Source organism: Schistocerca gregaria, chromosome 7, assembly GCF_023897955.1.
Source record: "Schistocerca gregaria isolate iqSchGreg1 chromosome 7, iqSchGreg1.2, whole genome shotgun sequence".
NCBI classification, from domain to species: domain Eukaryota; kingdom Metazoa; phylum Arthropoda; class Insecta; order Orthoptera; family Acrididae; genus Schistocerca; species Schistocerca gregaria.
The window spans coordinates 481,098,540-481,124,713 of record NC_064926.1 but is presented as its reverse complement, the minus strand read 5'-3'; the positions used below and the strand labels follow the sequence as shown (position 1 = coordinate 481,124,713).

Here is a 26,174-nt window from a genome sequence, read left to right as displayed (position 1 = left end):
TTGATTTCTCTGGTTCTGATTTCAAATTATATTATGACATTTCTAGTGGTTGGTCTCATCCATTTCTCCCACCCAGTTTCCGCAGACAATTTCAACAGACTCAACAACGTATGCCATGCTGATGTTAGAGCACTGACTTAACTGGTGCTGAAACATTTTTCCTGGCCTGGTTTCCAGAACAATTGTCATGAGTGGTCTCATGAATGTCTTCAGTGCCAGTGAAGTAAAACAGCCCATCATGCCCATGTGCCCACTGGGGAATTTCCAAATACAAAGATGTGCTCCATACAGGTGCACATTAATACTGTAGATTCACTTCAACCTTCTAATAGTCAACATTATCTACTGACAGGCATTGATCATTTTACTTGTTGGTTAGAAGCTAACCCAGTTGGCAACATATTGGCAGAGATGCTAGCCTTTGCCTTCCTTTCAAACTGGGTTTCTTGTTTCGGTTGTCTGCAGCAAATTACTATGGACTTTGGCCGACAGTAAAAGTAAGAGTTATTTAAGCAACTCAACAAATTCTGTGACACTCTCCATCACCAGGCAACCAGCTATCACCCAGCGAGCAATGGTATTATTGAATGATGGCACCGTACTAAAAAGGCTGCATTAATGTCACATAACCCGCTGGACAATTGCAATACCTATGGTCTTAACTTGGCCTTCACACTACTTATACAAAATGGACTGACTCACTGCCAGTAGAGCTCATCTGCCCAATGAATTTATCAATTTGAGATCTTTGCAGCTACCAGACCACGACCTATCAGATGTCATTTGTCACCTGAGAAACCGCATTGCACGCTTTCATCAATATGCAGCCTTCAGACTTGGAACAGCACCCATCTTTGTGCATTGGGGCCTGGAAACATGCATGAATGTTATGCTGTGTACAGATGATCTCAAACCATCTCTATAGGCTCCTTACAAAGGCCCAGATTGGATGATCTAAGAGGAGAATGAACACTTTATACTGTACTAGATAGTAAAACTACTACTGTCTAAAATGTCAGGGCAAAACCGGCAGACTTATTTACAGAAATGCCACTTCCACTTGTGCCTCAAAATCAGTCTCAACGTCAAATGTAACTACTAACATCCAGAAATGACTCAAAACCTGACAGAAGAACATGTCATGTTTATTTTCTAGCAAAAGTATCTGAATGATGTACCACTTCTCCCTAGATGGTTGATTTAGTGAAAAAAGACAGTTATCTGCTATACATTATAGCTTGCAATTAGTTCATGGGCCAGCCACTAGATGCCCTCTTCATTTGGTATCAACAGTTGTTTGTTTAATGACACTCCACAGAATTAGAGAGTGAAAACTTCTTTGCCTTACTGAAGACATAGCTCTCCTTGTGTTAATTTTGAAAGCAAGAAGTCTGAAGACGACCGCTTCCTAAGATGCAAGAAGTTATCTGTGCCAACCATGTCATGTCCACAAATCTTTTGTGCCATTATGAGAAGAACTGATTACATGATGTTCGTACTGCCGTCTGTGAAGCCTATTTTGATGGAACATTGACTTTCACTGCAATTTACAAAACTCAAAGACTCACTTCTCATCAACATGCATCTTGTAAACAAATGTGTTATTTACAGTTGTATGAGTGCTAAAATATGTGTGTGCTATAATGACTGATTTATCTAACATTCGCACACAAGTAGTTCAGTTGGTTATTGCCATAGCCAAACCAACAGGTCACATATCAATGCCCTATATGGAGATGGGTCAACATAATTTCTGTGACTGGAAGGAGTAATCATATAGCCAGACAGCTGGTTTTTCCAACAACAGATTACCATTTATTACTTTCACCCTCTATTCCCTCCACTAGTGCATGATTTTCTGGCGCAATAGCAAAAAAAAACCATCTTGCAGGAGTGGCATGCAACCGCCTTATCGTGTGTTCTTCACAAGCCTTCTAGGCTGTTATGTCTGCTTGCTTGTTTCTATGGATCCCTAAATGCCCTGGCATCCAGCAGAATACTTCAGCTTCTCCTGTGTTTCTAATACGAAAAGGGAGTCATTCTTCATTTTAATAATATTCCCTACCAGGTATATCAATCCAATAGCTCAGAAGGCACCAAGAGAATTAGAGCTAATCAGAAAATTTCTTTTCCTATTGTGCCTCTCCTGCTCAAGTAATGTCGAGACTGCAAATAGCTCTTTACTATAAAAGAAGGTTAAAGCTTTCATCAAACCACAGTGCTTTACATGTATGATCCTCCTGGAGGTAGAGGTGTTATGCCCTTACCTTCCTTTGACCTCTGAACTTATTCACCCAGCCAATTACAAGGGAACCAACAGTTTCCATTTGGACTCTCAACCATAATGCAAACTGCCACTTTTCTTATTAACAAACCAGTGCCAGAGATGAAAGAAGTGATTTGTAGTGTCACACCCACTATGCCTTCCTAGTAAACATTACTGGGGGAGTTCATGTGGATTATCAAATGCCACATACAAGGCAATGATTACTCTTCAATCAGTACTGTGATTACCTCCTGATCAAACAGATTTAAGTACAATAGGCTACAGAAGAAAAATTTTACACAATAATAATATTAGAGTCATGCTGAAATTGTAGAAGAAAAGCTCTGCACAATGAGTAAGATCAACAGACCTCACAATCCAGTCACATTATAAATGCAAACAAGGTCATCTTTCACTGGAATTAGCTATTAAAAGAATGACTAAACAATTTGTTTCTAATTTACAGAACACCAACAGTATCAGAAATGATGATGTTAGTAACTCTGAAGTATGAACACAGAGCTCAGCAGCAGCGAACATAACACAAATAGGATGCAGCTGTTATAATTCTATATTACAATGTATGACACCTGTCACTCGTTTCTAGCAGAGGTAATAGTGAGTGTAGGAGCCTGAGAATGAGCTCTTTACATCTGCCTGCCAATTTCACTTGATGTGCAGCTCAGAACTTGTGCAGCAAAGCATAAACTACGATAATGTAACAACTTCAAACTGGAACAAGGAAGTAACATGTGACCAAATGAGAGTCTACTACAGCCAGTAGGTCACATGGCTTCATTGAGTAATAACCTGACAAAATTAAACAGACTGGATGATAAATATTGTAGTGTGAATTGGAGTGCAGATCACTTACCTACAAAACAGGCTTGCAGAAGAGAGAAAGTCTGTACCAACAATTTGACACTATCTAGAACACAGGCTTTCACACTAGTATATGATTCTGACTGGAAAGTCCTTTGCAGTGCTCTAGTGCGTAGCTCCAAAAATCTAGTGAGAAGTTGCTGAGAACTGAGACCTTCAAGGAGAGCAAAAGCACAAAGACTTTTTGCCACTTCCTACAAAGATAAATGATAATTAGAAGTAAAACATTGATCAACTGAGTGGTTTAAAAAAATTACAGTATCACACATCTTAATACCAAAAAATGTGTAATTGTACTGTACCACTGACTGGTAGGTCCTAGAGGCTAATTGTAACGTTTCATTTATTCACAAATTATTTACATCTTTTCCTCATAGAAGTATGAATGTTGTACCATAGGCCTAACTGGTGTGGACAATGATGAATGCATGAAGAATGTGGTTGGGTAATACCATGGTAAAAGTCAAGCATTTGGTTTCAAACTATGCATTTACAACAAATACCAATTGACAGTACTAAAATATTAACAGGACATACAAGGGATAGGCAAAATAATGTGAACAGTGGTAGTAATGGGATGGTTGTGCTTGACGGTCAACAAAGTAGGTAAGGCACACATCGTACTGGACTGTGTGTGTTCAGTACAGACTAGGCATCGCATCAGTGCAGGTTGTTTACAAGTAGTGCACACTTTGTATTTGCATTCCGAGGCCGAGGTTGACATGCAACGAAAGACCTAACAGAGTTCCAAAGAGGGCAGATTGTAGGGGCCCGATTAGCTGCAGCATCAGTAACCAAGCCAGACAGTTTATTGAATATTTCAAGAACAAATATTTAAACAGTCACGACAGCATACACAAAACATGGAAAGACATCATAGTGTGAACGTAATAGTAGGTGCAAGCCACAACTGAATGAGAGAGATCATCATACGCTAACACTAATTGTGTCAAAACAACACAATGCTACAGTGGCTAAAGTGACTGCAGAGATCAGTAGCCATCTTTGAGACCCCGTATCTCTTGACACTGTCTGCCGAGAACTCCATAAAGCAAATATTCATGGATGAGCTGCTGTACCAAAACAATTAGTGATGACAATCAATGTAAAAAGCATAAAACATGGTGTCCGGAGCATAAATCCTGGATGGCTGATCAGTGGAAACACGTCATATGATCCGACGAGTCAATGTTTTCATTGTTTACAATATCAGAGCGGGTTTACATTTGGAGAATGCCAAAAGCAGCCTACAAGCCTGACTGCTTGATTTCAACGGTTAAGCACGGAGGTGGAAGTGTGATGGTGTGGGCAGCCATATCATCCATCCTATTCCGCTGGTCCCATCATTACTCTCAATGGCCGTGTTACAGCCAATGAGTGTGTGGACATTTTAGGTGATCAGGTGCGCTCCATGATTCAGATATTGTTCCCCAACATTGATGCCATGTTTCAGGACGATAATGCACCCATTCACACAGCCAGGACAGTAAAATCATGGTATGAGGAGTACGCAACTGAACTGCAGTGTCTTCCCTGGCCAGCACAGTCCCCAGACTTGAACACTATCAAACCCTTGTGGGCAGTATTGGAGTGCAGACTCCAGAGCAGATTTCTGCCACCCTCGTCACTACAGCAGTTAGAAGAGGTTCTGATCAAAGGGTGGCATAACATTCCACTGGAGACATAACAATCATTATATGCCTGTATTCCAAGAAGAATCACAGCTATATTACGGGCAAATGGAGGTCCAACCCCTTATTAATAAATCATTCCCAAGTAAGTACAGGTGTTCACATTATTTTGCCTGTCCCCTGTATGCATATTACTCTGTAATTTAAAATGATGCAACTAATGCAATAATGATATCCTTAACAAACAAGAATTATGCTCATGTTAATCTATACGATTACATATAATAAAACACTATGCATTATCTAAAAATTGTTTTATATACTTTTCTTCGATGTAAATATTATTCTCTTGTTTGTACTATATAGGTACACAGCTAGAATTCAAAACAAGTTATCTTATTTCATGTCCAGCAACAGGTATGCTAAACATTTACAAGAACTGCAGTTTGAAAGAGATCACAGAAACTCTACAGAATATCACTGTTGCCCATTTTACTCACTGAAAATTAACTTAAAAATGTGCAACCTGATCTAATCAATTGCTCTGGTATGTACAATTTACAGAACATGTGTGGTGAGAAAGAGATGGTGGCAGTCCCATACATCAGGTAACATTTACAGCATTCAATTCTTTTGTGGAACACCTTAAAAAACAGAAAACAAAACATAATGACATTTTCCAGCAAATGTACCGACTGTGCCTCAAGAGAGGGTGTCAACATCGAGTGAATAAGTGCATCTTTTCAGCTTGTGAAGTTTATTATAGTTTATTGATAGTGACAATGAAAATGATAGGAAGAGGGAAGGTGAACAGAGGATGGGAAGGTAGGGAGCAAAAGGTGGTGAACAACCCATGAAGAACATGGAAGACAAGGTATATTTACTTAATGAATACATACATCATTTGTAGCATCCTGTTTCTGTATCTTTTCCTCACAATTTTTCAATATGGTTGGGAGGAAGTCACTTATAGTGCTCCATTGCCGCTCTACCACTGGGAATAAGTACTCTATCTGCTTGCCTGACAATCCACTATCTCCACCAGACTGTAACTGAAGACCTAAAAACAAGAAAGTTTATTTAAAAAAGCTATAGCATGTGCTGCACAAACTTTGATAATAAATACTCTGTTAATAAAACTGATCTGAGTTGAAGTCAGACATATGCCTAGATTTTTTGTGTTAAATGTGGCTGTAACATTGTACACTCTGAGTGTATTGCCATCATTTACTGTGAATCATACATCGGTAGTAGCAGCAAAAGAGAGCTTAAATTTTACTGAGTAAGAAAACTTGGAAATCATTCAAGTTTATTGCCAACTTCTCACTAATGTTGAATGTTTTAGACAACATACACATTCAATCACATGCTATATATACACAAATTTTACTGCATTTGAAGTCAGCCCTCAATAGGCACTGAAGACAACTTTCTTCGCAGGTGTTAATTTTCTGTAATGAGGATAAACATAACTGGCCACACATAATAATGATGTTCTCAATAATACAACCAGCTGTTTAGGAAATAGTGAAAAGTATGAACTTGCAAAATACTGCTATTGCTACTACATGTTTGTTCTACTTACATTACAATGGTAGTCCTTTTCTAGATTGCACTTCACTTCATTAACATGAGTCAGTGATAAAACCAAGAATAGGTTATAAGACAGAATAATGAAAGGGGCTTAAAATAATATTACTGTCCAGAGGGACAATACAAGCAATAGATCATAAGTTTGTTAGTTTAATGGTTTTGACACGTTTCCATATGTATCTGTTTACTTTGTAACCAGGACACTGCTTGTGCTTGTTTGAAGAGTGTAATAACAGCTGTATTTATATTTTGCATATTTGCTGTTGTGATTTTTGCAACAAAGTGAAGAATTCTCAAAATTGCAACTGCAGTAAATAGAAAAATTGACAGCTGTAAGTGGTAAATATCAAGTTTAACACTAAATAATTTTCAACATGAAAGAAAAAGCTCAGATACAACAACTAATACTGATATTTCTTTTATTTATACCTGTGTTCAGGTGCCTTGCAAAAAGAAAAAGTTGAGCTGCCCGTAAGTAATTTTCCTCATCAAATGCTATCCATATATGTTCGGGAATAACAATCAATACTCTTATCTGAACAGCAACTGAATAGAATGAACTCTTAGGAGCAGATCTGAAACATAGTATACACAAATTACAAATTTATTCTTAATGATCACTAATAACAAATAATGTATCTGCAGTCCTTTCTTTGGTCTGGCTGTAAATAATTTTTTTTGCACAGAAGCCACATTTTTGCAGCATGTATATGTTCATCTCAAGTAGCATTAAATGATAAAAATCTTTCAACTTTAATAATAAGATGACAAATTAGTCAGGAAATTGTAGGCCCCAGCTTATCAGTTACTAAAACTGCAGCAGCTGTGAGAAAAATGGAAATAATTTACAACAATTAAGGGCGGCAACCTAAAACTTGCAGAATCAAACTTGCTTTGTGAAGAATGTGAGGAGATTCAAGAGAGAAAATTGTGGTGGAACGCGATCAAACTAACTGCAATACTTCTTTACCTTCACTTTTTTTCTTTCTCAGATAGTATACAGTTTTATAGAATATACTTTTTTTTTTAAGATTAACAACTGTCTCATCTGCTTCACTGTCAGAATTTATGCATCTGAATGTATATTAGAGTAGGGCTCAACAACACACTATTGCTCACAAGTCGAGCAGTTGCAGTGTGGTGGAGAGTGAGCAAAATGAGCGCACATCATGTGGTCGAAACACAGGAGAAGAGCCAACTGTGAAATAGTGGAGGGTTAGTTTTGACATTGGTGCCATCTAATAGCATCAGGATTGCATAACACCAACAATGCCTTTGCAATTCAATCCACAGTGTGAGGAATCTTTATTTTTTCCCACAAAAAGATGGGTTTGCAAAATGTTTAGTGCCATAAGAAATTAAATACTTTCAGAAATTTCAATTTACAAAGGCACTACCTTTCTAAACACATCAGAGAAAACAGAAAAGGAAAAAGTGAAGGACCTGAGTATGTACAAGATATTTTAAAACCTAAAAGGAAGCTCTCTGAAGAGGAGCATGAAAAATCAAGCAAGTTATTGTTCAGGAAAGCTACAAAATTACACAACTTTTAGCAAAGTCCATGTGTCTTTCATGGATGGTGATTTATTAAAAGTCTACTTAGTAGTTGCAGCTGAACATTTATGTCCACATTAGACAGGACATTTTCATGTGGTGCTGTTATCAAACATGCCAATCATGCACCACACACTGTTTATGGCAGAGTCGGATCGTAAAACACTGGAAACATTTGATGCATATTCTTTAGTGCTCTGTGAACACATAGACGACATACACAGCTGGATGTGACATTCTTAGGAGTATTTAAGAAGTTGTAGAAAATTTAGGTTTGTCATGGAATTTACAACTTTACGTGCCTACAGACAGAGTGTCAGTCATGTTTGGAAATTAATGAGGATTTTCAGCATAACTGAATGGGAAAATGAAAAAGCTTTGGGTACCCAATCTCTTATGCTTCCCAACCACTGTCTCAAACTGTTTGCCCAGACATCTCAATACACGGGAATGAAAATTTATGATTGAAATGGATCAAGTTAATACAGATTAATTTAGGTCCACTCTAAATAATGATATATGAAGCACTGATACTGAAATGCTATTATTCAGTGGATGAATTCATGCAGGGCTAATTGGTAATTTGAGCTGAATACAACAACAATAAACAGTTTCGACAAGAACAGAATAGAATAGAAGCTTTTGAAATGTGGCACTACAGAAGAATACTGACTATTAGATGGGTAGATCATATAATGACAAGGTACTGAACAGAGCAAGTGGTACAATCTGACTAAAAGAAGGGATCGGTTGGTACGACACAGTCTGTGGCATCAAGGGACCACCAAATTAGTACTGGAGGGAAGCGTGGGAGGTAAAAATCATAGAGCGAGACCAAGAGATGAATACAGTAAGCAAATTCAGAGGTATGTAGATTGCATTAGTTACTTGGAGATGAAGAAGCTTGCACAGGATAGCTGCAACAAACCAATCTTTGAACTGAAGACACAACAACAACAACAACAACAACAACAACAACAACAACAACAACAACAACTTGTTACATATCCCACAACGTTATATACAGCTATTCATAGAAATAGCATTTTAATGTATATTATTATTTATTAGTGTAAAAATTATTGCAACTGTAATGCAAATCTTTGACTTATCTCCTATAGACAAACAATATGGATTTCAAATGTACATCACAAGGTGAATAACACCACAAATTCTAACATGCCTCCCATTATCTCCCAGTTCCCTTTTTGACTCACACACAACTTACCCTCTTCCCAGTTGCCACACACTTTTCCTTCTCCCCTTCCTATCAACCTGAACAACTACTCATAAATCTATCAATCAATCAATCAATCAGCACTAGCAATGGTGAGTGTGTCTGACTGTGTGTAAATATGAACTTCCACTGGGTAAAAAATGGTAGATCAAAAGTTATTAAGTCTCTTTCCAAATTTTAATTTATAACTTTAAACTAGGATATAAATACAAGCAATATGTTTTTTAAAGTAACGTTCCAGCATTTACTGTAGAACTTCAAGTACTGCATATCTTTCAACACAGATGTCATGCTATATTTCAACCACAATAGTAAAGAAAACTGATAAGTAACTGAGCCGCGAATGTATACACCACTTACATGATTTTCTCCCCAATTATTTTAAATGGGAATTTTTCAAAGTACATCCAAAATTTCTAGTTATGATTCATGACCAACCCTGTCTGCAACTCGACTTGTCTTCCTTACAGTAAGTAGCAACCTATCTTTCTGTTGTGACTCGCCGATCTTTCAAAGTGCCGCCGCGCAGTTACGCAAGTCCTCTACGTGCGGCGCTGTCTGCCAGCCGTGCAGCAGCAGCGCCACCTAAGCGGCTGGCCAGCCAGCGGCCGCTAGACTCGGACTCAGTTACAATTTGACTGTTAAAGGACACATGTCTTACTCTGTTTACTTGATCTGTGACTTTCATGTATTGCGTCGTCCTTGAAATATACTTGAAGTTATAACACTTTCCCTACATTATTAAATTGCAGTTAGACATGAAATGTTCCTTTCAGAGAGATCCACAGAAATAGATCACTAAAAATGAGAAGTCAGGCAAAATGTCTACCTGGCCCAAGACAGAAATTCTGAAACCAAGCACAGACGAGATAAAATCTCAAAACTTAGTTCTTATTTATAAATATTTTGTTCAGACATATCACAAACATTTAGTAATAAATACTGCTTTCGTTTCTCTTCTTACATATCTTATTTCTTCATATCAAAACTGTATTTAATCTACAACTGCTGGTTTGTTGAACATTGTTAACTTAATACATATTTAACATTAAAATAAGGCATCAATGGACTCATACCCTGACGAAGATTTGGTGCTGGATGAGGGTGTAAAACCCAGAAGTTGTTGCTCCTGAAGCTGCTTGCATTTATCAGTCATCTTATCAATGTGTGACACTATACCTTCAGCTGTGGCTTTCATATCAGCAATAGTATCTGCTGCTTCAATTAAATCACGATAACGTTCACTGAAACAAAACAAAAGACTTACCTCCAACAAGACTGAGCTACTAAGTAAGAGCAATTCATGCTTTCACTACTGTAGCTACATGATATAATCCTGTTTTACTGGCTAACACTATTTTTCTCCTTGTAATTCCCAACAACATACACCAAGGAAACCTAGAAACTAAACGTAAGTGTGCAATGTACTTTGTTGCAGCAGATGGGTGCCACAAATATATTTATTAAAAATACTTTAAAAGAGGAAGAAGAAGAAGAAGAAGAAGAAGAAGAAGAAGAAGAAGAAGACTAAGGGAGCGGGGAATAACAAAATAGATAGGATTATCTTGTGGCCATTTTTTATGGGAGGAATAGTACGATGCTCATTAATAACAATAACAATAATTAATAACAATAATAACAATAGGGCCATTCCATTCAAGTTGTCTAATTCCAGAAGAAGTTCCCACATGACCATCATGGATTTTGCTGAAACTTAATGTGAAATGCGCACATGTTGCTAATGAACACTGACAAAGTTTTACTTTCACCAATATAATACTTCCAGAGATATAGTCAATTGTTTGTCCCCATAGCACAATTATCGAACGTGCACACCCTGAGTTTTAGGCAAATTTGGGGCACTTGAAAAAAATAACACTGAGCCATCTCGTACAACTTGCTGCACTCCTTAAGCAAAATAATAAAAACATATTTCTTGAGCAATTTTCATACGCATAATTTGAAGCAAAGTCGGCAAAAAAAAAAAAAATAGACGTTTGAAAAAGTTCAGCATTTTATACCTCTGGAAGTAATTGCAATTGTAATTGTAATTTTCTAAGAAAACCAAAATGACTATATTTAGTTCACTTTTACAAAAAAGACCATTGTGCAGTTTTTTTCATTAGAAAGACCATGTTCTAAACAACCTAAAAATTATATCTGGTTTTGCAATGTGGGCACATAAGGCCCTGAAAACAACAACAAGATGAAGATGCATTTGAAATTCGCCATTATGCCACTAATATTCAAATTAAATCTTATGTTTTTTTTTTTTTTTTATTACATTCTACAATTGTTTAGTGTTCTCTGACAAAGGTAACATCAAGAGCCCTGATGACTAGGAAGCAAAATCGTGCCACAACAACTAGAGAAACTTCAAACAAGGGATGTCTTATCACGACTCATCATGACATATTTCAGTCTGTTTTTCTGCTGACAGCCGCAGAATTAAACTGGTTATAAACTTTAAATTAAGCTGTTCATTACTGAGGCTCTGGGCATCATGGCAATAAAACTGTTACATACAGAGGCAACACACAGCGTATATATTACCTTCAAGTTTTACAGTATTGTTGAGAGAACTGTGAGACTGTGGTTGCAGAAACAGTGTGTTGACTTCTTCAGTGTTATAGAGAATTTTGAGTATGACTTCTTACTGTGCAATGCTACCAACAATTGTGTGTTTGCATAGTTTGTGGTTTATGTGAACTGATGAAAAACTGTTTAAATCTGTTGCCATGGTCCATGGTGGTTTAACCACAGCTGATTTCTTTTCAAGTGGAAATACCAGCACCCCCATTGCCACAGGGGTCACGCAAGATAGCTGGGCAGCAGAGGCTGCTAGTGGATTTCGTTACCACCGGTTCCCAGACTTTATGATGGTTTCCCGCAGGATCCCAAGCGCAATGTTGTGAGGGTAGACTGAAAAGTAATGCGTTCACCTTCGTAACTCTTTAATAATTAGCAGCACTGGTATGCGGCAGGCACTTGCTTGTTCCATAGCCTCTTCTCTACAGTTCCAGTTGGCGGGAAGCCTTAGCATTGAACGGTTGTGTTTTTACAGTGTCAGTGTGAAGTATGAAACCCTGCGCAAACAGGAGGTCAATGTGATTTAAGCAATGTGAAGTCATTGAATTATTGACAGTAGAAGGTGTCACTCCAAAGGATATTCATCAGAGAATGAAAGCAGTTTATGGTGATTGCGTTGATGTGAGTACTGTGCATCGTTGGGCGAGTCTGTGTAAAGATGTCGAGGCAGAAACATCTGATCTGTGTTACAAAGTGTTCTGGGATGCAGATGATATTATCTATGTTGATTTCCTTGATTGTCGAACAACAATAAATTCAGAGTGTTACACCACAATGCTGCGAACTCTGAAATGACGGCTAACAAGGGCCCGAAAGGAAAACAGAAATGTTTTCCTGCACCATGACAATGCCAAACCACACACTTCATGTGCCTCCACAGGAGAACTTTATACTGACTCTCACCACCATATGGCATCCTCTATACAGTCGAGATTTAGCACCATCTGACTTGCATCTGTTCCCGATAATGAAAGACAATCTGCGGGGACATCATTATGCTTCTGATGAAGGCGTTCAAAGAACTGTGGGACTGTGGTTGCAGAAACAGTGTGTTGACTTCTTCTGTGGCGGCTTCAAAAATCTTGTTCATCGTTGGCAGAAATGTATACAACTGGCTGGTGATTATGTGGAAAAGTGAATATTGGTAATTAAAGATCACATTCTAGAAATTATTTCTGTACTTGATTTATTAAAATATTCCCATCCAAACCCAATTAACGAAGGTGGAGACATTACTTTTCATTCAACTTTCATATTTATTTTCTTTTTATTTTTTTCTTTTTTTTTTTTAAAAAAAGAAAACAAACAAGGAGCTGGATGTGGTCTCTTTTAGGGTCCTAATCTTATGTATCCTTCAAGCTTTGAATTATTTACAAGTTTCATTAATTTGCAGGGGGACGTCATGGGGAAAATTATTCTGTTTGTTTGTAGGTTTCCCCATAGGATATGCTGCCAGAAAAAGTCTCTCAGGTATGCAACCGAATCGACTGATCATTGGAGAAATCATTTTCAATGGCAGAAATTGGAGAAATCATTTTCAATGGGATAACATGCCATCATCATAATCAGGTGACTCCTAGTGACTGACATCCTGGACCAGTGGGTGTGAAATCGGTCATCTCTCCCTTCCATCAACCCTGTGTATGGTCCGCTCAATGTGCGGCTGTGGTGGTGGTGGTAGCTTGCGCTCAGGAGTCGAGTGGCGGTCCTCAGTCTGCACTACACCTTCATCCTTCCAGTGGATAAGGGGAACATAGCTATCTTACTAATAGTCACAGCATACAAAAAGAAAATGTACAAGGTGCACAACTTTGTTAAGGTCATTTTTTCCCCAACATTTCGGCAAGTGTACGAATCCTGCGTTGAAAACACTGTTCAGCTTTGTAAGCAATCCATGAACTGATCCAATTGGTGACTTCTTCTTGAGATCAGAAGTGTTGGTGCCATTGACCTAAACAGGTTATAGTCATAGGGAGCAATGTCTCAACAATACAGCGGGTGGGGTAGGACTTCCCATTTTAATGTTCCCAAGTACATTTTGACCTATTTTTCAACGTGGGGTCGAACATTGTCATGCTGCAAAAACACTTTATCGTGCCTCTCGCTGTATTGCGGACGTTTGTCTTTTAATGCTCTGCTCAAAGGCATCAATTGTGTTCAATAACAAGCACCTATGATTGTTTCACTTGGTTTTAACACCTCATAGTACATGACGCCGAGCTGGTCCCACCAAATGCGGAACATGATCTTGGAGCCGTGAATATTCGGTTTGGCTGTCGACGTGGAAACATGGCCGGGATACCCCATGGTTTTTTGCATTTAGGGTTATCGTAATGAACCCATTTTTCATCCTCAGTCACAATGTGATGCAGATATCCCTTCCGTTTTAGCCTCTGATGCAACTGTTCACAAACACACAAACGCCGTTCAACGTCTCTTGGTTTCAGCTCACACAGGACTCAAGTTCCTTCTTTCTGAATCATGCCCGTAGCCTTGAGACATTTTGAAATGGGTTGCTGTGTCACTCCCACTAATCGTGTCAATTCTTCTTGAGTTTGAGGCAAGTCTTCACTCGGCAAAGTCTCCAATTCTGCATCTTCGAAAATATCCTCTCTTCCACCACTATGCTGGTCCACAATGTTAAAATCACTGTTCTTGAAGCACTGAAACCACTCTTGACATCTTCTTTCACTTATAGCATCGTTACCATGTGTACTTGAGAGCATTCAATGAGACTCAGCCGCTGTTTCCTTCATAGTGAAACAAAACAGTAATACCTCCCGCAAATGACGAGAATTAGGTTCATAAACTGACATTTTCAATAAAGAACACCTTTACGATGCAGACACAAATCGATTAATGTTTGAATGAGGTTATGTTGACCGAGGTACAAGGTAACTGCCTCATGTCTGATCTGTTTCTTACGACCGCTACTTACCGTTGTTGCCACCTAACGGCAAACGGCGGAAGCAAAGTTGTGCACCTTGTACAAACTCCTAGACGATGCAGCTTACAAGATGATGACGATGGATCTGACCAGCCAGATGCAGTGCACACCAATTCAACTTTTTCAAAGCACTTTTACAGAAGAGACAACAAAGAAACTTCGGCCATGTGCTGCTGCACCACCTAGGCTCGACATGCTTTCCAAGAATACACAAAAAGGACACACCTCTGAGACCAATAGTGAGTGGAAAACAAATGGCAATGTACCAGCTTGTGAAACACTTGATGTTAGTTTTGAGTCCATTGGTTGGTATATGTGAGTATCATATCAATAACTTGGCTCAGTTTGGGGAATGTTTACGGAAGTTCAGGTTGGCCAGCTCAGATCTCATGGTCAGTTTCAACGCTGTATCACTTTGCACCAGGGTTCCATTCAAGGAGTCACTGGAACTTATTGAAAAGATATTTGGGCCCTCATTCACCAAACTTTTCAATTTTGTGTTTGCATCCACATATTTTCTTTATGGCAGACACTACTATGAACAGACTGACTGTGTGCCTATGCGTAATCCTCTGTCACCTGTGGTGGGCAGTATGTACACAGAAGATTTTGAGGACGAGGCACCAGACTCAGCACCATTAAATCTGACAGTCTTTCACAGATATGTTCAATGTGTTTGTCATTTGATATGAGGAGAAAGATGAGCTTCAAGTTTTCTACCAGAACCTGAACTCCATCCACAACTAAATTCAGTTCACCATGGTGGTGGAGCAAAACAGTCAGTTGCTATTATTGGATATTCTGGTGTGAAGAAAACCTGATGGAACTCTGGGACACAGCATCTATAGGAAGAAAACCTACACAGACCAATACCTTCATTTCTCTAACTGTCATCACCCATCACAGGAGTGCCAAAAATGCTGGTCCACAGAGCTTGTGTGATCTCCAACAAAGAAAGCCTGAAACCAGAATTGGGCCACTACAGGGATGTTTCAGAAAAATTGCTGTAGTGACCAAATTCAACACGTCTTCAAGCAAAAGACCACACCACAACCAACATCCGATGAAGAGAAGACCACCTGGAAAAAAATAGTGCACATTTCATACGCGGACAATGTATCTAGAAAAAATTGGTAGAATTTTATGATGACAAAATTTTATATGTCTGTACTGCCCACTGGCAAATACCAAATCCCTTTTAGGGACTAAATATAGTTTTGGAGTTTTCACATATACTATCAACTTTGTCCCCAATATGTATAGTACTGAAAAACATGTAGAATCAACCTTTATGTTCAAACACCTTGTATTGGTAGGTTATTATGTGGAAAGTTTCAGGCTCATCTTGCATCACTTCCGATGATATAAAAAGCTAAACTTCACATTTTATCCCAAGCATCTAGTTTTTGGCTGACCTTGCTTCAAATTAAGCACATTAAAGTTGCTCAAGAAATGTTTTTATTATTTCGCTTAAGAGAGTCCAAAAAGTAGTACCAAGATAGACCAGTTCTATTTCTTTCAAATCTTGTCAGAGAAGATATGCCTCAAACTTGTCAAAAATTCAGGGGTGCACTTTTGATAGTTGCACTGTGGGGTCAAACAAACAACTACTATCTCTGGAAGTATTATACTGGCAAAAGTAAAGCTTACCAATGTACACTGGAAACATTTGGATGGTAACAAAACTTCAGTAACATTCGTGGTGGTCATGTGGGAACCTCAACGCCACTTGGCATGGAATGACCCTATATATACTACACAATAATAAAGCATGATAATAAACATCTAACATTACGCATAACACTTTCACACTTCATTTTTCCTCCTTTTTTTCCTTTTCTGGAAAAACTTACTCCCAAAGTTAAGCATTGAATAATACTAACAACTTATCCTCTTTCTGAGCTCAACCTCTCACTCATTATAGAGGCATGTTGGCTCAGTTTTTCAGGCTAGCAAATGGAAAGTTGCAGCGCACAAAATGGTGCTGACAGTATGTGTAGCATTGTGAAACAATGTGTGTAGCATGTGCAGTTACTGGGAGTGAAAAGTGAATCAACTGTGTAGCATCAGCATTTAATAATTATTTAATAACTTTATGTAAAACAGCACTGTACACTAAGAGAAACTGAATGAGGTAGCACTATTTTAAAAATATTGGCTTTGTGTTTGGGAAGGTGGAGGCTCCAAGCTTCATACAGCCATCCCGATTTAGGTTTTCCACAACTTCCCTAAAGTATTAAAGGCAAATGGCATGTTGGTTCCTACTGTAAGGCCACAGCTGACTACCTGTACTATCCTTGACGTTCTAGACCTTTAGTCTTTAAATGCTTGTTTATGTGAGTTACTTTATTTCTGTTGTTCTTAAATTTTAATACCAAGACAAATCCAATATCCTTGTAAAAGGAGAGATCTACAGATAAATGAAACAACAACAAATACTACTACTGCTAACAACAACAATATAATTTGGCACTTCAGAGGGGGTGCTCAGAGTAGCCTGCCTCCTACAAATACTAATTTCACAAGGCAGGAAGCTTATAGCACAAATATGGATCAGTGTTTCTGTGAAAGCACATGTGGCACACCAAGGTCACCATCATTAAAACAATTTTATATAATTCAAACAGAAATCTTGTTACTACAAATTACAAAACAGTAGTGTAAAATAGTAGTATGAGTAGCATTCTTTGGTAATTAATGTTGACACTAAATGCTGGTAGACTTCTACTGACATCTCTGCACAACAAAAGGTACAAAGTTTCATTGCACTTATATTAAGAACAGTTTATGGGTAATACAATATGTTCTACAAACTGTATTCAGTTGAAGTTGCATATTCTTGGAATATCAAGCAAACTGGCCAGCACTGCATCAATAACACAACCCTTCATTCCCCATGTATTACATTGACGCCTGCTATAATTAACAGCCACAGCAGTACATAAGAAAATTCTTTATTTTGCTAGTGCCAGAAGAGTGCCTTTTTTTAGATTATCTTTTTTCATTGAAACTGACAGAAAAAATGCATAGTGATTAAGGTATCCTATCTGTATTCACAAGCTGGGTTCAAATCCAATCCAACCCAACCACCCTGCTTAAAGTTTTCTACAGTTTCCCTATATAGCTTCAGTCAAAATTTGGCAGTTTCTTCAAAAAAGGACAATTCCAATTCCCTACCACATTTCTTGCCCATCTAAAATAGGTGCTCACATCTTACAATGGTATGCTGAATCTGAAGTTTCGCTCCTCCCATACTTTTTAGTGCTCTGATGCAAGAGAGATTCAGAAACCCAGCATAAATTCATAGACATTGGTCTCATACAGACTGAATGGGGATGGTCAGCTAATTTGTTATCAATGAATGCTCGCGAAATGTCACAATTTTATCTCAATGCCATCTTTGATGTGAACTAGGGCCTTCTCCATGGATTCTAATTTATTTAGGTGTGTGCTCTCTGTTTACTATCTTCTCAAGTGTTTATGTTGTGACTCGCCGATCATTCAAAGTGCCGCCGTGCAATTATGTGCATCCTCTACATGTGGCGCTGTCTGCCAGCCATGCAGCATCCTCGCCACCTAAGCAGCCAGCCAGCCAGCGGCCGCTAGACTTGGACTCAGTGCTCATTTGAATGTTATCGTGTTCACATATCTTGCTTGGTCAACTTGCTCAGTGGCTAACATGTGTTGTGTCGTTTTGAAATATGTGTGTTCAACTTGACGTTACAACAATTGGCGACGAGGTAGTGGATTTTTCCTTTTCATTGTTGACCCACAGGTTTCCATGGCTACTTTAGAGCAACTATTGCAAGGTCTCATTGAACAGCAAACGCTTCTCACATCGGCGATTCGCGATTTCGACCCGGCATCCAATGCGGGCCGTTTCTCGTCGTTGTCTATACCTCCTTTTCCTCCTTACGATGAGACAGCGGAAGACTGGTCTGATTACGAAAAACATCTTCGACAGCACTTCTGGGCATTTCATGTCACGGACGAACAAACATGTAAGTCTCTGTTCCTTTCATGAATTTCACCTCAAATGCATCGATTGTTGTTGCAGTTGGCTCCTTTGAAGGATCCTATGTCTTTGTCCTTTGCTGAAATGTGCTCACTTCTGTCAGTCTATTTTCATAAGCAAACGCATGTCGTAGCCTCTCGTGTTGCCTTTTATCGTTGTCAAAAACAACCGAATCAATCATATCGCGCTTGGGCTGCTGAGCTTCACGGCCTCAGTCGAAAGTGTCAATTTGTTACTGACGTTCACAAAGAATCCTACGCAGATTCCATGGTACAGGATGCTATTATCCGGTCGGCACCCGACAAAGAAGTGAGGCAATGTGCCCTTCAGTTGGAAAATCTGACTCTAGATGAAGTGCTGTCCATCGTATAGTCTTTTGAAATTTCTTGTGCTGCTGGGGCGCAAATAGAGGCGTGGGGTGACATCGAGGACATACAACCTCTGTGTGCTGTTGACACATGTGGCTTGTCTCCGCCGGCTGACGTGGCCGCAGTACGCTCCCACGTGCAGCCTCGGCCTAACCGTAAACAACCCTCTAAGAAACTGCAGCAAAACCCCCGGCAACTTCCTTCATGTTCGCGGTGTTTTACAAAACATTCACGCGAGGATTGTCCAAACGTTGGGCCATGTGTCACAATTGCAAAAAGAAGGGTCATGTGTCTTCCGTTTGAAATCCGACCGCATACATGATGTTCATGACCGTGATGCTGATTCTGCTTCTGTGTTGTCTGTCAATTGCACTTCTTCCCTTTCAGGGAAGTTATTCCTCACAGTCCAAATCCTTGGTCGGAATGTTCGCATGCAGGTGGATACTGGTTCTGCTGCCACTATAATTAATTCTCAGATGTATCTTTGGTTGGGTTCTCCACTCCTATCACCTGTCACTCACCAATTATGGACGTACAATAAACAGAAGATTTCTCTCTTGGGACAATTTAATGCTGAGGTATCTTACAAATCCGTCGTTCGCACTGTTCCCATATTTGTCGTCGACCAGAGTAACGCAGAAAATATTTTTGGTTTCGATGCCTTTCGCGTTTTTGGGTTCTCAGATGACTCTGTCAATATCATCTCTGATGCTATTCCTTATGCTCAACTGGATTCCTTCTCGACGACATTTTCGTCCCTTTTTTCTCCTGGGTTAGGTCGTGCAAATGACTTTGAAGCTCATATCATGCTCAAACCCACTGCTCGGCTTAAGTTTTTTTGGGCTCGGCCCATTCCTGTGGCCTTTCGTGATCGGGTAAAACAGGAGCTGGATCGTCTCACTACTTCATGGGTCTTGCTTCCTGTCACTTCCAGTGAGTGATCCTCTCCGATCGTTGTTATTGCTAAGCCCAATGGTGATATTCGTCTCTGTGGTGATTTCAAATCCACTGTAAATGCACAAGGCCTCATCGACACTTACCCTATGCCCTGACCTGAAGAATTGTTCACTAAACTTGCGGGTGGCCAGTATTTTTCTAAAATTGACCTATAAGAAGCTTATCATCAACTTCCTCTCGACGCTGCTTCCCGGCAGTTTCTGGTCCTTAACAGTCCTTTCGGCCTCTATCAATACCAACGATTGCCATTCGGGGTTGCCAGCACCACTGCTCTCTTTCAGCGATTCTTGAAACAATTATTGCTCCCTGTCCCTGGGCGTATCAATTACATGGACGACATTGTTGTCACTGGCTCCACCACTGAAGAACATGTTCACAACCTCTGCACACTTTTTCATGTCTTACAGACTGCCGGTCTTAAGTGTAATCTTCAGAAATCGCAATTTTTTCAGGCATCTATCACGTACTTGGGGGTTTCAACTCTCTTGGGATGGTATTCGTGCACTTCAGCAAACTGTCGCTGCGATTGATGCCTTTCCTCGCCCTATATCTGCTACAGAACTGCAGGCCTTCTTGGGGAAAATAGCATACTACCACAAGTTTTTACCGTCTGCTCCTTTGGTGGCTCAGCCGTTGCATCGCCTGTTGCATAAAAACGTGCCGTTTCACTGGTCCGCGTCATGCAACATGGCTTTCCAGAAACTGAAGACTATGCTGAAACAGGCCCCGTGCCTGGCTACTTATCGACCTGGCCAACATCTTGTTCTTGCCAGAGACGCCTCTCAATACGGGGTCGGTGCAGTCCTTACGCACCGTTTTTCTGACGGTTCTGGACAACCCATTGCTTATGCCTCCAAAATGCTCATGGATGCCCAACAAAAGTATTCTCAAATTGAAAAAGAAGCTTTGGCCATTATTTATGCTCTTCATAAGTTTGGTGTTTTTCTCTATGGATCCAAATTTCGTCTTGGTACGGTTCACAAACCACTTCTTTCCTTGTTTCATCCATCAACATCACTTCCCGAGAAGGCTGCACACTGCCTCCAGCATTGGGAACTTTACTTGTCTCGTTTCAATTATGAGATTCACTTTTGGTCGACAGCTCAACATGTGAATGCTGATGGACTGTCTCTCCTTACCATGGGTCCTGATCTGGCATTCGATAGGGACGAACTTTTGTGTTTTCACAAGGATGTTGCCGAGCAGCGAGTTGTGGATGGATTCCCCATCACCGGGGACTGGCTGGCGGCTGCTACGGGTTCTGACCCTACCCTCTCCCAGGTTTTACGCTGTATTCACAAGGGTTGGCCAGATCGTCCATCCACTAAGACTTATGATCCATTGCGGAACTACTACAGTTTGCACTACCGCCTCACGGCTAGTGATGGTGTTATCCTCCTTTGCACCAAAAATGATTCGCCGCGTGTTGTGGTACCTGCGTCTTTGCGTGCTTCTGTCTTGTGCCTCCTTCACCAAGGGCACTGGGGTGTCTCTCGCACAAAATCTCTGGCGCGCCATCATGTGTACTGGCCTGTCATCAACTCTGAAATAGCACACATGGTCGCTGCCTGCGGCCCTTGTGCGTGACAGGCCGCCGCCCAGAAGTTATCTTTGTCACCGTGGCCGTCGTCTGAGACATCCTGGGAGTGTATTCATGCTGACTTCGCGGGACATTTTTTAGGTACTTATTGGCTACTTGTAATTTACGTCTACTCTAACTTTCCTTTCATGGTCCATTGCACGTCGCCTACCACCGCAGCAACCACACGTGCTCACGCCCGCATTTTTTCTTTGGAAGGCCTTCCCTATACTCTTGTTACTGATGATGATCCGCAATTCGCCTCTTCCGAATTAGCGGATTTTTGTGCTCATTATGGCGTCATGCATGTCATGGCCCCTCCGTTCCAGTTCCATCCACAATCAAACATTGAGGCTGAACAACTGGTCCGCACATTTAAGGCTCAGATGAGGAAACTCCTGACTTCTTCTGCTGCTGATGATGCGCTTCTCCAATTTCTGGCTTCTTACCGTTTCACCCCCATGGGCGACCACAGCCCGTCTGAGCTCTTACATGGCCAACAGCTCTACACACTACTACATCATCTGTGGCCTTCCACCTCACGGCTGCGGGTGCCTTCACTTGGCCAGTTCACCGCCGATGACCTTGTATGGGTGCGGGGATATGGCAGGCAGCCAAAATGGAGTCCGGGCTGCATCTCACGACACACCTGACACTTGGGATCTTAGCATCTCTCATTACTCACAACGCAGCCCTCTTACCGTCATCTCAGTGCCAGTACATGAATGGACTCCACCAGGAGACGTGACCATGCAGGAACCGGATGACCATCATCAGTCGGAGCAACTCTACTCGCCTCCTTCTCCTGTGGATGCCGACACATCGCCCATGTCTCCTGTTATATCAACCGGACTTGCCGAAATGGGCAGATTGGTGCACGGGGCCCAGCAGATTCGACCCCTACGTCTCCTGTCATCTCAACCCATTACCATCAGGGACACTTCCGTCCATACAGGAAGCCTCCTCCTCGAGACTTTACCATCAGTCAAACAACGCCTATGGACATTAGCAATCTACAGGCCACCTCCATCAAGAACAGTGCCAAAATTTCAAAGGGGGTAAAAGTGTTGTGACTCGCCGATCATTCAAAGTGCCGCCGCGCAATTACGCGCGTCATCTACATGTGGTGCTGCCTGCCAGCCATGCAGCAGCCGCGCCACCTAAGCAGCCAGCCAGCCAACGGCCGCTAGACTTGGGCTCAGTGTTCATTTGAATGTTATCGTGTTCACATGTCTTGCTCGGTGAACTTGCTCAGTGGCTTACATGTGTTGTGTCGTTTTGAAATATGTGTGTTCAACTTGACGTTATGAGAGTTAACGACTCTCAGTTGTACATTGGTTTGAATACTCTGTAACTAGACATTATACACCATCAGATACGGCATGTATTACTCATATATAAATTACAGCAAAAGAAAAAAAGTAAACTATTGTTGGACACGTCTACACAAGGCATACTGTAGCAAATGTTGATTTATACATGGTTCTCCAAAACATACCACTATATCGGTGATGATATCATTTCTCACTTTGCATTCATATCACCTGCCACTATACAAATTTTATTTCATGTCACTGTGAGTCATCACAGAACCTCTCATTTTCATCAGTTCTTCCCTCTCAGGGGCATACCATAAGAAGATGGAACTTTTAGTAGTGCTGAAACATACACACAAAAAAGGATATTCTAGCTTTCAGAATGACTAGGAAGAGGAAGACACTGCCCCAAAAAATTTGCTTGTGAATAAGTGTAATGGGATAGTTGTGAGACAGGAACGTCAGGGAGCAGTTATTGGTATAAATGTTGAAAGGCTGCGTGTGTAGCAAACACATTTGGGGTCAACAGAAGCATCCGCTCCCACGCGTCGGCTTTGACCCGCGACGTAAGGCTGTTGTCGTGTGTGACGTCATGATGGCGCAGAGTCTGGTTTGTGAGTGTGGCGTGTTTGTAGATGTCGTCGTGTTATGGTTTGTTGTGCTCTCTGGTGGTATGTTCAGGGTTTTCGTTTGTGTAGTGTAATGGGCTCAATTTGCTTTTGATCATTATCCAGAACTGTTCGAGTGTCAGCTGTGTTTGTAGTGGAATTCGTTTCAGTGAGTTTACGATTTTGTGTGAAGGTTAATTTAGTGTTGTTCACTGTACATTGTGTGGTAATTTTAGTAAAATTAATCAGTTGTTGTTTTTGTTCAGGAATGGATATGACTGATAAAATTAACAGTGCAGGTCAAGGGAAGTGTTCGATCCCAATGTGTGGCTGTGTATATTGATATTGGTATTAGGTGATGTTTTTTAGCCATGTAGGCCAAGGGAAGTGTTTGATCCTAAGTTATGGGATCAGGAGCTGCTGTTGAGCTCTATAGGTCAAGGGAAGTGTCCGATTCCAGATGATGTGTTTAGTGGTATTTGGGGAGTTTTGTGATGTCGGTTTTTTTCGTCTTTTTGTGTGGTTTTGTATGTGGGTGGGTGTCTAAATTTGTTTATGTTTATATTTGCCCCCACCTAAAAACACTCCATTTCCCGCAGTTGGCCCGTTAGTGCCATTAGGCTTTTTGTGGAAAGTGTGTGTGTTTGTTTTCGATGTATTTTCGTCCTCATAATGTGTACGTACCGACTTTATATGCCCCATATTGGAATCGTGGTTTATTGTCGTTTCCGCCATATTTGTGACATTATGGTCAAAACAGATGGGCGGGATCGGACTCTTCCATATTTCCCACATTTGTAACATTCCTAAGTTACATGGATGGAAATGTTCATGTGGAAGGGGCAACATCTGTCAAAGTACAGGTATTGTTGCTTACTATTTGTTTTTATGCTGACTGAGGTTTGGTTGTGGGCTTCAGTGAGGAAGAGATTCCTATCAAGAAAGGAGGCTTTGGATCTGGAAAATGAGCAAGTGCATATGAGTATAGAAAACAAGTTAAGTTGTTGTAAGAAGTGGAGCTGCTCTCCACCACGAGTCCAGACCACAAAGATGCCATCTATAAGTTTGAACCAAGCCAGGAGACCCAGTTTCTGGATCTTGAGGAATGCCTCTTCAATGTAGCCCATGAAAAAGTTGGTACAGAATACGACAATCCTGGTTCCTATAAGAGAATCCTTGATTATTTTGTAGGTCTGGCTGTTAATGGTGAAGTAGTCATAGGTAAGAATTAAATTGGTTAAGGAGGCAACAAACAAGTTTTCAGGTGGAGGGACAGTGTTCTACAACAGAGGTTGTGCTTATGAGGGACGTTTGTACACAGTGAGGTCACACCAGTAGTGACAAAGAGAGTTCCAGGAGAAAGAGGTATGGAAATGGATTTAAGATGTTCCAAGAACAGGAAATTCTGTGCGATAGATTAGAGGTGCTGGAGATCTACGGCCGAGATGTTTTCAGTGAAAGTTTCTGAAGCCATCTACTATGGGACGGCCATGATGGTTGGGGTTGGGAAGTACGCAGAAGATGAGTAAAAATTTTAACTGATTGAAGAATATGACACAATCTTGTCCTTCCATTTCCTAAAGTTTATTAAAATGGTTACTCTAGGGTATTTGACTGCAGGAATCACAACATTTGTTTGAAGAAGCGTAACTTTTAGGCCTATTACAATGAACAATTAGTAACCAGTTTTCTTCACATTTAATTAATAGCCATTATTAGGCAACTCCTTCAATTACATAGTAAATCGCTTTTTTACTCTATACAGACTACTACCTGCATGCTGCAAAGATTTCTGCTGGGCCTCATCCTGTTCTTGTATATAAATGGCAGTCTATTTTATCATGACTAAGTAGAAATATGTCATTTCATTACAGGTGGACACATCCTAATGAAGTGCTCCAAACATGTTCTAGCTTCTACAGAGGTTAATGAAATTTTCACTAAAATTATTGAGTCAATTTCTGTAAATGAACCACTTAGTGTCATCAGAAATCATTTTATACGATACTTTATACGGCTCTGTGTTACTTCATCAATAATGGTAGATGACAGGAAAAACACACCATGTTAAACCAAAGATCCAAAATTTCTGTATGCTGATAAGCATTTCAATTGCAAATCACCTAATATACTAGATCTTTCATTTTACACAATTTATGTATGGAAATTTAGCATTACTTATGGTTGTTGATTTTATGCAATACAAATTTCGAAGTTAGCCAGTATGCTTTCATTCATAGCTGTCATGCGAAATAACACCCTTCGACAATTTTAAATGAAAATTCGAAGTATTCATTGCGCAAAAGTGTGCAATATGAATACTGTGTGGTGTGCATTACCAACTCAATTCAAACTCATTGAAATCAACTGTTTAAGTAACTATGTATGTGAACAAATGCCTCACACTACATTTACTTTCTTGTGAAGTTTGCTTATAACAATGAGTCACATTTTGGAAACAGTAATGTTTGTACAGCAATATTATGGAATAAACTCAACAGCACTAGTCATGAGAAGCTCTGACTCTTGCGCAGGAAGGATCAGATTAAGTTATCATAAAAATACTTGATCATTTCTCCATAAAATTATGGTCAGCGGCAAAAATTAAGAATGATTTTGTCTACTGTCAGTG

The 26,174-nt window shown here is 40.1% G+C and overlaps 1 protein-coding gene across 2 annotated transcripts in view; it reads right to left on the bottom strand.

Moving 5' to 3' along the window:
• LOC126281920 (conserved oligomeric Golgi complex subunit 1) overlaps positions 1-26,174 on the bottom strand; it is a 114,650-nt gene that overhangs the window by 83,395 nt on the left and 5,081 nt on the right. For both annotated transcript variants that reach the window (XM_049981249.1, XM_049981250.1), the window contains exons 2-5: positions 10,240-10,407; positions 6,802-6,947; positions 5,679-5,839; positions 3,141-3,342 (exon numbers count right to left, since the gene is read on the bottom strand). In XM_049981249.1, the coding sequence (XP_049837206.1) occupies positions 3,141-3,342; positions 5,679-5,839; positions 6,802-6,947; positions 10,240-10,407 (677 nt within the window). The remainder of the gene's footprint in view (positions 1-3,140; positions 3,343-5,678; positions 5,840-6,801; positions 6,948-10,239; positions 10,408-26,174) is intronic.